The sequence below is a fragment of the Ursus maritimus genome, unplaced genomic scaffold (genome assembly GCF_017311325.1).
Source record: "Ursus maritimus isolate PB19 unplaced genomic scaffold, ASM1731132v1 scaffold_10, whole genome shotgun sequence".
NCBI classification, from domain to species: domain Eukaryota; kingdom Metazoa; phylum Chordata; class Mammalia; order Carnivora; family Ursidae; genus Ursus; species Ursus maritimus.
In genome coordinates, this window is record NW_024423344.1 from 70914802 (window position 1) to 70927376 (window position 12575).

Sequence of the window (12575 nt, forward strand, 5' to 3'; positions counted from 1 at the left end):
TCTCAATTTCACTCTTAGAGCTGGACTTTGGTGTCTTAGTGTTCATTCTGACTTTGAAAAAACCAGGCTAATAATGGATTGCAAACTGAGATGTTTATGGTTGAATATTTTACTTTTTCAGAGCTATTTTCATTTAAATAAAGTCTGGGAAGTGTCCAGTCCAAAGCAATCCTGATCATTAAATTCTCTTCAAGTACAAATGCTCCTTAATTCTATAAATGAATCATCATCACTATGGCACGTTGGCAGGAGAGATTTTTGAGGAGAGATGATGATGCCTTTCTGTGGCTCTCAGTTCTCCTGTGGGGTGGGTGTAGGTAATCGTGTCTCACTTTACCTGTGAGTATATTCCTATGCATAGAGAAAACTGTTCCTATCCTAGGAACAACCTCCAAAATATATGTACAGGTAAACCACTTAGTAGAAATGAGACCATATCTTATAAAGTACATATGTTTAAATCTATTGTCATTAGGTGGACGGCCTTTCCAAAAAAAGTCTCTTTTGCTTATTTGATGACTTTCTATAATGCAGACATTGTATGCCAACAGCCAAGGAAAGCTTATCGGCTTCATGACTGATTACTCCTTAATTTCAGATAAATTTTGTTGTAGTATGTTTCTTTCTTTACATTATAGAAGCTAATATAAATTTATTTCCCCAAAATTAGAAAGTGAAAAAAGTGAGCTGAAATAAGCCATTACTTATTTTCTGTTACACAGATATTAACATTTAGGTTTATTTTCTTTCATTCCCCCCTCCTTTGCACATATATTTATTATCATATATAAATGCAGTTTGATCTAATTCCCCCTCGTACTTATTAACATGAGACTTTTTTTCTGTATATTGCTTGGTTTTCATAATTCCAAATGACCAGATTACATTGCGTCAAAGAGATTTCACTTATAGGTTCAGTTCACTTAGTGGACACTTGATTTTCAGGTTTTCATAAATAATGCTGTGATGAACATTAGGCATAAAACTTTCCCCACATGGAACTATTATTTTAATAACGTCTTGTTAAAAGTGGATTTGCTAAACAAAGGGCATGACGGTTTCCCACGCCTCCCAGTGTGCAGTGTGGTGGCCTCCTCAACGTTCCGCACGATGACATGTTTTTAAGAGAAGGGAAGAGTGGAATTTAGAAACAGACCCCACGAAACTGTGCCGCTCTAAAAGAAGATGGCGTAGTTGGCTACTGAGAAACACCTCACTCTCTTCGAGTGCCTGGGAAGGGGTTCTCTCGGAGATGTGGACGGAGGGCTTAGGTGACGGGGGGTGCAATACTGCTTCAGGTGTGATCTAGAAAATAAAATGTACTCTCAGTAAATCCTGGGGGACAGATTTGGCTTTGAGAGATAAGCAGTTCACATTCTCTGAAAGAGTCATCCAAGGCTAGTGACCGAGGTGGAGCTCTTTGATTTGCTTCAGAAAGTTGACTGACTCGCCTGATTTTTTTTTTTTTTATTATTTCATTTCATTTTTTTAGACGCAGCTCCGAATTGATTCTTTCTTTAGATTAGCTCAACAGGAGAGACAAGATGCTAAGGGTATTAGGAGCCAGAGACTTAACAGAGCTGTGACATGTATGCTGAGAAAAGAGAGAGAAGCAGCAGCCAGCGAAATAGAAGCAGTGTCTGTTGCCATGGAGAACGATTTTGAGTTCCCTGATAAGGCAAAAGGAAAAACCCAGAAGAGGAGCATAGCAAATAAATGGGAAGAGTCATCAAGCCTGAAAAGAAAGAGGCTTTCAGATTCTAAGCAAGAGAGTAAATGTGGCGGGTTTTTGGGGGGGGCCTGCCTCTCGCCGTCATCCGGGACCTCTTCAGGTGAGGACGCTGAGTGTGTGTCTTCAGTGAACGTGCAGCAGGAGAGAGCAGCCCCAGAGTCACCCGCCAGCCGCCCAGGTTTGCAGAGTGCAGCGAACCCTGCTCCTGCCAGGGACCAAGATGCCACCAGCAGCAGCTCTAGTGATGATGACGGAGGGGGGCCCGCACCAGTGCTGGTGACCGCCAGATCTGTGTTTGGGAGGAGAAAGGGGAAGGGGAGAGGTACAAGAGGAAGAAAGAGAAAAAGCTAATTAATTTAAACCCCTGTGTTCTCCATCATCGGGTGCAACTTAACATTTCATAATGAATTTGTTGTGAGGAAATAATACAATTAAAAGCATTTGTACAATTTTTGTATTGTGTGGTTTTTAAAAATATGGACACAAAACCTGACATTTATTTTTCCAATATGTTACATTTTTCTAGTGTTTTACACGTCATTGACTATTTCCTTGTATTCACAAGTCTTTGCTCATGTTTCCATTATCGTACAATGTCTGATGCTTTCTGACAGCATTAACAAAAAGGAAGAAGGATTTCTGTTGATCAATAGTCACTGTCAATCAGCATTCCCTCTGACTTTCTGATCCGGATGAGAAGAAGTATATTCTTATTTCTTATTCCATACTGTGGTCGTTTCCCAGAACTACGTGAAGTCCCGCCCCCTGCTGCTTCCCGTTTTTCCTCAGGGTCCACTTGAAAGGATAGCAGGAGGGAACCTCGCTGCTGCAACATACTTTGAAGAGTGTGTTTGCCGCGGTTATAGCAAGATAATTAGGAAACCTAGATGGGGTGCGTGATTTCCCCTGTGAGCATTAACTAAATACAGAACCTCTGTACCGTAATGTTTGTCTTTTAAAATTCTCTGGTTGTCACGAGCTGACTTCTGTGTGAATGGCTGTGGGGGCTCGGGACTGTGTTTGAACTGGTGTAGGCAGGCCACTGTCAGGAGCGGCTTCCAGAGGCTGGTTATTGTTCACAGAGATGTTCCTCCTGAGTGGCCGCCACTCTCCCAACAGCTGCTCCCAAAGTTCTGATTGCTGACAGTTACGAGCAGTCGGAGGAGAGCATCGCCCATTACTTGAGCTTGTGTTCTTTGGCCTTCAGAGGTATGGTCTACCCAAGTTTGTGTCTGTTTTGTCATCTTTGATATTTCCATCTTTACTGATTTTCTTCCCTCTGAATTGAAAATCTTCACCCCAATGAATACTAAATACGGATACCTTTCAATAACCTTTTACTGACTGCTGGATGGTTTTTTTAAGTCTTTCACTTGTATTCACTTCCAGCCCAACTTCTCAGATACTTGCTCTACAGCTGCGCTTTTCCTTGCTTTTTATGTATTCTTTCCTAATGTGAAAGATCTCCTCTGTTTCTGCCAATCTTCTCTAGCAGCTTTCTTCTAGAGTTGACAATGACTTCCATGTAAATAAACTCAGATCTTTTTTAAATGCTGCTTCTCTCTGGAGGTATTTGAAGCAGAACACTTTTCTTGGGGGGATGGTGTAGGGAGACATGAACTTTTTCATATTATTCTCATTTCTCAAGCTACTTATAATTGGGAGTTTTCTGCATATTTGTTTGCAAGTAGTACTTTTGTTAAAATTTAGTTTCACAGCTAATTTACATTTGTTTTGCACCACACTAGTTGGGGTAAAGGCTAAGCTGCTGTAGCAAAGAGAGGTTCATATCCAATGGGTTACATAAGCTGGCCCATTATTTATCTGCTACTCAACAGGCTGGCCAAGCTGAGCTGGTTAGGCAGCTGTCCACCATGAGGTCATTCAGGGTCACAGGTTCAGCCATCTCCTGGGCTGCTGGCTTGCTTGAATGGTCTAGGTCACTGCTGTATCTGCATTTCAACCTGCTGGAAGAGGAAAGAACCAAAGCCCTGGCAAGCAGAATGTCCTTTGTTAAAAATCACTTCTCTTATCCTGTTGAACTGAACTGAGCATATTCTCCAGAGTATACTAGAAATACTTAGAAATGTGATCTCTACCTGGGCTATGTACCCAGGAAAAGGAAAAATGGGTAAATAGCGTATGCTTGGAATATGGTATTTATAGAACATTTTGATATTTACCCTTCTTTTTCTTAACCCTCTGACCAAGGCATATCCTTTTACAAGTGAAGAAACAAGCTTGGAGTTACTAACCGACTTTACCAAATTCACCCATCTAGTAGGAAAATGTGACCTGAACCCAAATCTTTCCCCCAAATCTTCTTGTGAAATTCAGGGTGCAGTTTTACCTATAAACTAGTTTGCCTGTTTAAAACCATCAGCAGCAAAGGAAATTTATCACTATTCAAAGTGAATTGGTATATATGGGTATGAAGGATGACGACCATCTTATACTTTTCTATAAAATTATCTTTCAGCTTACTAATCTTCGTCTTTCTCCACCTTTGCTGTTGAACTCGTCTGTTGAGTTCTTTATTTCATGTATTGTATTTTCAGTTCTATTCTCTTAACTAATTTTTTTATAGATTCTAGTTCTTTGGTGTAATTCTTGTCATCTATTCTTTGAATATCTTCATCACAGTTACTTTAAAGTCTGTGTTAAACAATTCCAATATCTGGGTTACCTGTGGGTTTGTTTCTATTGTCTGTTTCTTGGTATGATTAGTAAACTTTGAGTGAATGCTGGACATTGTGTATAAAAAATTGTAGATGTTGTGGGCTCTTCCTCTGCAGAGGATTCCAGAAGGTATTCTGGCAGGCAGCAGAGGGGAAGATCACCTGACTATAATCTAGGACCAAGTGAATTCAAGGCTGGCTTGCAGTCTTTGTAAGACTCCATCTTCCAGTTTCTCCCCATTACTAAAAAAGCGGTTTTTCAGGGGTACCAGCTGACAGCTAGGGTGTTTCTTAGTGTGAGCTTTGCTCTGCTTTCAGCTACTCTTTGCTTGAAGAAGTAGCCTTTTGCCCTAACATCTTCTTATTGAGTAAATGCCTTGAGTGAAGAGTCAGTGCTGAGTGTGGGGTTTATTTCTTTGTGCTTTCTGGGATCTTGGCCTCCCAATTCCTGGCTGCCTTGCCAGCTCCAAACACTATTCTTTGTCTTCCCAGTTCTGTGCGATCACCTGAAGTTCTGCTGGCATCCTTTCTTGTTGTCTTCCCTTTGGCTTTTCAGCCTCTCTATTATCAATAATCAGCAAAAACATGGAATTCTTGGCTGCCTTGGCAGCTCTCTCCTGACCTCGTGTGTGTGTGTGTGTAATCTGCTTTTCTAGTTCTCAGAAGCAGACGTGTGCTATAAGCTACTTACAGGTGGAGGCAGAGGTCTCTGTACTTTTCAAACAGTTCAGTGTAACTGATATAATCATTGTCATCATGTCAGTTTAAATGATCGATTGAGGGATTCTGCCTCTTAAGAAATCTATCACTGAGGTTTCGTGATCCAAAAGATCATTTAAAAATATTTAAAATATTTTAAAAAAACATTAAAAATATTTAAAAAATAACTCCTTGAAAAAGACAGGTAATTTTTATTCACCAAGCGAGTCTTTATTCTTGTTTTAAAGAAAGCCAAAAAAGAGAGAATGTCCTTTGCCCAGAATTAACTGCCTATGAATAATAGTTTTCATTGTTTAGGATTTTGCAGTTTGCAGAATATTTTTTTTTTTGCCTACCATATTCCTCCTCCCACATTATATATTGAGTACCTTTTATATCCCTGTTTTATAGATGGGGAAGCCAAGAAACACATTAAGTGAATGCCTAAAATCACAAGCAAATTTAAAATTAGGCTCCTGGACTGCTAGTCCCATCCAATATATTAACGTGACCTCGAGTCAACTTTGTATGAAGTATTTCTTAGAAGCTGTACCTATACCCCTCTAAGTTTATTCAACTTTACGGTATCGCTCAATTTTGTTACCTACAGTAACTTCTTATTAAGGACATTCTCAGTGACCAGGGAGATTTATACGTGCTCTGAGATGCAGCCCTGCGTGTACACGTGCAGGTGCACGGGTAACAGACACCCTTGGCCTTCCTCTTCAGTCCTAGTAGGAAGGAATTATAATTTGATGCCTGTGCCCAGAGCAGTACTGCACACATTCTCTAACTTTCTGGTGTGGCTGTCTGATTCTAAAAATTCTGTTTATACCCAGATAGGTGATATAAAAAGTGCGTGGCCTCTGCCTCACTGGACGTCATAGCTGTGGAGTCCTAAATAACTCTTGGCATCAGAGTTCGAAAAGGGTCACTTTGCTCAAATAGTCTTCACTCGCTTGTAGGAGTGGTTTATATTTACTTACTGGCTCCACCTCTATTCATGAGATGCTCACATGGAATATTCCTATTCTTCTTCAGCCCCCTTATTTATGGGCATTCCAGCTCCATTGCTTGTATGCCCAGAGGCTCAGAAGCCACAGCTGTCAGGATCCTAATCCCTCCTGCGAGGACTCGCTGCCAGTGTGTACAGTAGTAAACTGCAGGCATGCTTCGGGGCTAGCCTTTCAAGCACCCTCAGAGGTCTCTCCAGCAAAACAAAAGTTGTGGATACTTTTTAAACTTCTAGAAACTCAGCTAGCCCATTTAGGTACGTTCGGACTTAACATTTAATAAATGTTGACTTTCAGGCAGACACGTGTAATAAAGACTACTTTTTTTTTTTTAAATGGAAGAGGAACTAAGTTGGGAACAAAACGCGTGACCACGTTTGCTGTTGTTTAGCCAGTGACCTCAGGGACGTTATTTAACTTCACGCGTTCTTCATTCGTACGCTGCAGGGGAAAATGATTTGTCTTCTAACTTATTGAGATATACTGCAAAGAAAAATGTGATGATGGCTGTGAATAGTGTTCTGGGATTCTTGGAAGAAAGGAGTGCTATATAAATTCACGGTAGTATGGTAATTATAATATTAACCAAAACTGAGATGGAAAACATCAAATCTTTTTTTCCCAAAGTTGGAATAACAGCTCATTTAAACTTATTCACATGAAATGCTCTATTTGAGAGGCACAAAATACTTTAATTTCTTCAATTTTAAATATATTTGCTAAGATGGTATGGGTTCTGTAGAATGAAAGCTAATCAAAAAACCATTTGGTACTTGGGCTTTAGACATTGGGTACTTACTAATAATGATGTGCTGATGGAAACGAGTGAACTTTGCATCTATTGCTATTTTAGATTAATGCTGTGGTTTTCACTACACTGAATGAAATTCATTTTCTCCCAATGTTTTAATCACCTCTTAAATGTGAAGATTGCTATCTGACCAGTCAATATAAAGATGGTGACTTTCTTGGTGATAGCTGAGGTAGTCTCTAGTGAAGTAATGTCTTTTCTTCTTCCAGTAGCTTTTAAAACTTCTGACTCTGAAGCCTTTGTCCAAATTTTGATTTATACTGTATAGATTGTGTTTTGGGGGTCTATCTTAAATCGTGATTTATTAATATGCAAAATTTTAATAGAATTTTCTATGCTATGTTTGATGTTACTTAAGCTTTATAAGGTAAATATAAAAACACTTAACACACTTTTGAATTAATTATTACCATTTGGTCATGTATTATTTGTCTAGTTTTCAAGAAATGATCAAGAAAACATCAATATATAGCCATCCATTAGTTCATCGCTTAATTGATCCAGGAGCTGAAAAAGGTAAATTGTTTTATGTTTCTTTATATAATTTGACCCATTCTAGACAAACAACTAATAGAATTTAAATGCTTACCTTCTCAGTGTTCCCTAATGTCTTAAAGAGAGCTAGGATTTACCAATTGCATATTGTATCTTGGCTCGTGTTTGCTAACCTGAAAATATCTATAATAATGCATAATGTCTACTGCGATACCTATGGTCCTGATGATATGTTAGAGAAAATTTTGAGAGACAAATTAAATATATAGACTTCCTAAGTAGTTAGAATTTTTTTTTGGTATGAAAAAGAAGAATGAATTTTTTTCCCAAGTGCTATACACTACATACATGATTGTGATTTCTAAGATATTTCTTTTTGGATAGGAAGAAAGATAAAAATAGTTTTGTGTAAGGCTACAAGTTTTTATGAATGCCTGCATGAAAGATGATTTTAGAGTATAAAAAGATTTTTTAGCCTGTGTTTATGGTTCCTCTGATCTATTAATGGAGACAAATATATAATGTGATTTGACCTTTCAGTATAAGGAGAATTTAAGTTTGAATTCTGCTATAATTGTAGTTATTTGAAACTGACCTTCCATTTTTACATCATTTTAAATATCAAGAGTGACTTTGCATGGATTATGTAATGTAACTATCCCCATTGTCTTGAAATAAAAAGTGCAGACAGACACTATTGATGTAGACCTGAAGAGCTAATACTATGTTTTTGTAGAACATTTGTCGTACAAATTTAATTATGTTGGCTTCCTTCTTCTCTCTCCTTTATGTACACATGGATGTTTTCTAAGAAATGTAGTCCTGTTTTTTTTTTTTCTTTCTTTCTTTTTTTTTTTCTTTCCTTTTTTAGGCATACCAGGTGGCCTCTACCTAGGTGAGCATATCTTTAGGCCAAGAGAGCTGGGAGTGTGCCCAGTGTTGGCAGCTTACATGGCTTCCACACAATGGTTTTACTCTAGTGATTTTTGCAAACCTAAACATTTAAAGTTGTAATCACTTAGAGAATCCAGCCGTTTAGATGATTTGAATGAAGATGCAATTTCTGTGCAGTTTGTGAATAAAATTTCATCATTATCATTAGCATTAGTAACAATGCTTGGTTTCAACTGTGCATACAATAATTTGGCAAGTTACAAAGGAAATGCGAGAAGTTCAAGGTAAGGTTGAGACAGAACTAGTATTAAAATATTTTATAACATGAGAAAACACACCCCATAATCATCTAGATAGCCAATTAAAGCTTTAAAAATATGTTCACAGGCAGATTAAGTGTGTGCTGTTGGGGCAGAGTCAGGTGGCTTTTTGTTGGAAAGACTTCCACTAACCCAAGGAACACTCAGTTCTTTGGTGCTGAAGGATACTGACTTTACCTGTGCTAACTCTCATACTTAGTATCTCATGCTTGAAAAAGATGGAGCAAACCTTTAGCCCAGTTCTATTTCAGCGAAGGCCTGAGGGTCCAAGAATTATAGGATGTCACTAAGTTATATACAGATTAAAGTTAGGACCACGGTACATACCAAATAGTCCTCTGTGTATAGTTTCTAATATAGTTTCTAATGCTGCATTAAGAGTCTAAGCTATCTAAAACCTTATCCACATTAACTATTCCCAATATCTTGTGTTGCCTACCTCTTGCCGACAGCTACTCTCCAGCTGTTAACACACACAGTGATGTGTTACAGAATAGCTCCACAGGGTCTGTGGCCTTGGGGCAGGTTCATCCTAACCCAAGGCTCAGTGATTTCTGTGCATGACTCCCAAGTCTGCCCCTCTAACCGCTTGCTTGATGGCCTTCTACTTTGTGTCCGTTCAGAGCCCTCCAGAAGCAGATGCCCAAATGGGATTAAATGTGCAGGAGATTTACTGGGGGAAATGTTTGTGGACTATAAAGAAAGAAGGGACAGAAGTGGGCGGGTAGAGCCATCAGATCACGGTGCAGGTCTGACACGTGCGAGAGGAGAGGGACCAAGTCGCCCACTAGATGTGTGTTGTCTGTGGAACAGGAAGGAAGTGGCGCTAACGGGCAGCTCCAGGGGAGGCATGGCCTCCGAGGAGCCAAAGGGACAGAGCTGGAGCTGTTGGGCAGCTGTGCTCCCCGCGGCACCCTCCCTTAATCTGAACGCCACACCTCTGTGGCCAGTGTGTCATACCACAGAGTAATGCACGTTAAGAAAATAATTTCCCTTTGCAGATTTACACCCCTGCCCAACCTATATTTTCTATCTCAGTTTATGGCAACTTCATTTCCCTGGCTGCCCAGAAATCTAGAAGCCTCCTAGTCCCTCTTCCTCATCCCATTCATCATTCCATCCCACCAATTTTACCAACTCACATTTCCTGACTCCTCATGCCCTCTGGCAGCACCACTTACCTTGATTCAGGTCTTTATTATTTCTTCTTGTGACTGTTGTAAGTACCTTCTACCTACCTGGCTGCCCCTACTGTGGGCTAGCACACTTTATCCCCTCTACGTCTCTCTCTATAGTTTTCTCTATAGCTGCATGATCTTTTCAAAAATTCAAATCCTGTCACATTCACCTCCTTCCTAAAATTCTTTGGTGCCTCATTATTTCCAATAGGATGAGATCAAAACTTCTTAGCGTGACTTAAGTATTTTATCTCATGCTACAACCCCCCCACTCATCCTACATTTTAGTTCTGAGTTCCCCAAACTGGAAAACTGGTCAAGAATCTTTTTGCCGGTGGGCTTTTGCACGTGCTGTTTTCTTTGCACGCTGCGTCTTGTCCTTTCATTTGTCTCGCAGACTCATCATCATCAGGACTGAGGTCATTCTTTTCTGAGCTCTCCAAGATGTGGAGCTTTCTCTTTCAAGTTTTGAGTTAACTAGTTAACTCTCAATTTTAACACTTAAATGTTGCTCTATCTTTACATTCATAGTGCTCGGGTACTGAATAAAATGACTGAATGAATGAATTAGCTATAACTGAGGCCTGCTGGCTGAACTTGCAATTTGCTCATTGGTAATGATCTTGTGTTTCTGGTCCCCAGTTGTTGGCTCTTCTCAGAACTGAGTATAATGTATTATTTAGGGATATCAGGTGAAAACCTTTCACAAGCATCTTTATAAATCTTCACAGAGTTGGGTTATGAAGAAGCAAGTTTATCTGAGTAATTCTATTTCTGTTTAAGGGATGTATCAAACTATGGTTTGAGGCAGTAATTTTAACGTAGTGGTTGAAGGACTACAGCACATATAATTACTAATGTGACAATCATTCATCAACACATGGTACGTGTTTAAAAAGTAACCTGAACAACTATCTGCTAACACTAATACATTTTCCACGTATTGAATGAAAATCACTCTTAAATATATCAGTCTGCCTCACATGTTTTCAGAACACAAGTCTGAGTGTCAGGTTTGCATGTCAATTGTTGCCCTGGAGGGAAGGTCTACCCCTACTTCAGAGGTTCAGGAATTCATGCTTAGCTCCTAGACCCAGTGCTGCTGCCTTAGTTCAGCTCTGGCATCTTGTGCCTGGATTATCGCAATAGTCTTCCAAGAGCTTCTAACGTGGCCTTCAGCTGCTGCTGCCAGAGGTGAGTGCCTCAATGACAAATCTGCTCATGTCAGTTCCTGCCCCAGCTCCCCACCTTAGAGAACAAAGGTCCACATTTGTTCTATTTGTTCCCACAAGTGCAATCCCAACCTGCTTCCTTAAGCTTATTTTCTACAACACCCCAACAGGTACCTTGTACACGGGCTCCACGGGTCTTTTGACCACTCCCTGGGCCTGTCTCCCATAGTGGTAGGCGGTTCGTCTCCCTTCTCGGCCTGGCAGGCTTCCTCTTCCCTCCACGTGCTCAAATGTCTCCTCCTTGAGAATGCATCTCCCGATTCACCAACCAGTGGTGCTTCCCAAAGCACTTTAGAAATACTTCTTTTATCGCCCTTATCATACTTCATTCACTATTGTTTAGGCGTCTGTCCCCACAACAATCCCAGCAGCAGACTTTGAGTACAACTAATTTTGTTTTTTTCTTTCCCACCTGCATCCTGAGCAGCCCGATAAAAGGTGAATTGTCTTTCTTCTGTAAATGTAGCATCGTTTGATCCACTTGATCAAAGAGACAGCCTCTGTATATTCTTGAAACTAAGCAGACCTCCAGACAAAAAATATTTGTGAACTCTTTCAGGAATTTGTTTTAACATTAGGCCCAGGACCTTGACATTGCTGAGGCATTCAGAATTCTATCTTTCCGGTTAGCCTGTGACCATTTACTAATCGGAAAATATCTTTAACATTTTTCTTTTTAAATCTCTAGCTATTTCTAAGAAGCACATGACATTCATCTTTGAATAGAAGATTCAGTTGAATGACAAGTCTCTTTCACTTAGTAGAGGGGATTTTACGTTAAATTTTGCTGACAGGTTTTCATGACAGCCCTCAAATAGAAGCTTAAATTCACCTGTCATAGCTATTAAAGACATTGTTTTTTTAGTATATTTCTGTGATCTGACCCTTCCATTTATTATTGTTGTTATTGACCTTAAAAGTATAAAAGAGAAGAATATAGACAGTGCTTCTGTTTTTGAAGGCTTGCTGCAATCTAGCCTCTGAAGTGAATTCACTGTTAGGTTTTCCTTCTAAGAAAAGCATCATCATAATGCAGCAGAATCCTGCTAATTTTCACTTCATACTTGAAATTGTTAATTCTCGGGAGAAGAAGAGCACCTGGTAGATTTTATTCACTATCAGCAAAGACTTAATAGCAGGAAAATGGTGTTAAGTCTTTTTTGTATCAAAGAACATTAAAATAAGATAAGCTGAAAATAGCAACATCATTGTAATATTGTCTTGATTATGTTTTATTTACAGTTTGTTTTGATATTTGTGTTTTAATTTTAAACTCGTTAATAAAATAATACTCTAAGATTGTAGTAGGTAGCTTTTATCTAAAGATACAGGTATCAGCTTTCTGCTTTTTGTAGAGGAAATTCAAGATTCAACATTTTGCGTAACATTACTCAGTTTTAGTTACTTGACTCAGGGCCTAAGTGCTAGGTAACAAGGAGAGAATATGTGTGGAAAAAATAGTCTTCAGAAATGTAAATTAGAATTCCATTGTATGTTAATGCCATTAATTTTTGGAGGAAATT

General features: G+C 39.3%; 1 protein-coding gene across 2 annotated transcripts in view; it reads left to right on the top strand.

The window, feature by feature from the left end:
- LOC103657553 (DNA repair protein complementing XP-G cells) overlaps positions 1-2181 on the top strand; it is a 76445-nt gene extending 74264 nt beyond the window's left edge. For both annotated transcript variants that reach the window (XM_040624416.1, XM_040624408.1), the window contains one exon: positions 1493-2181. In XM_040624416.1, coding sequence (XP_040480350.1) covers positions 1493-2083 — 591 coding nt within the window. In that variant the 3' untranslated portion in view covers positions 2084-2181. The remainder of the gene's footprint in view (positions 1-1492) is intronic.
- Positions 2182-12575: the final 10394 nt, after the last annotated feature.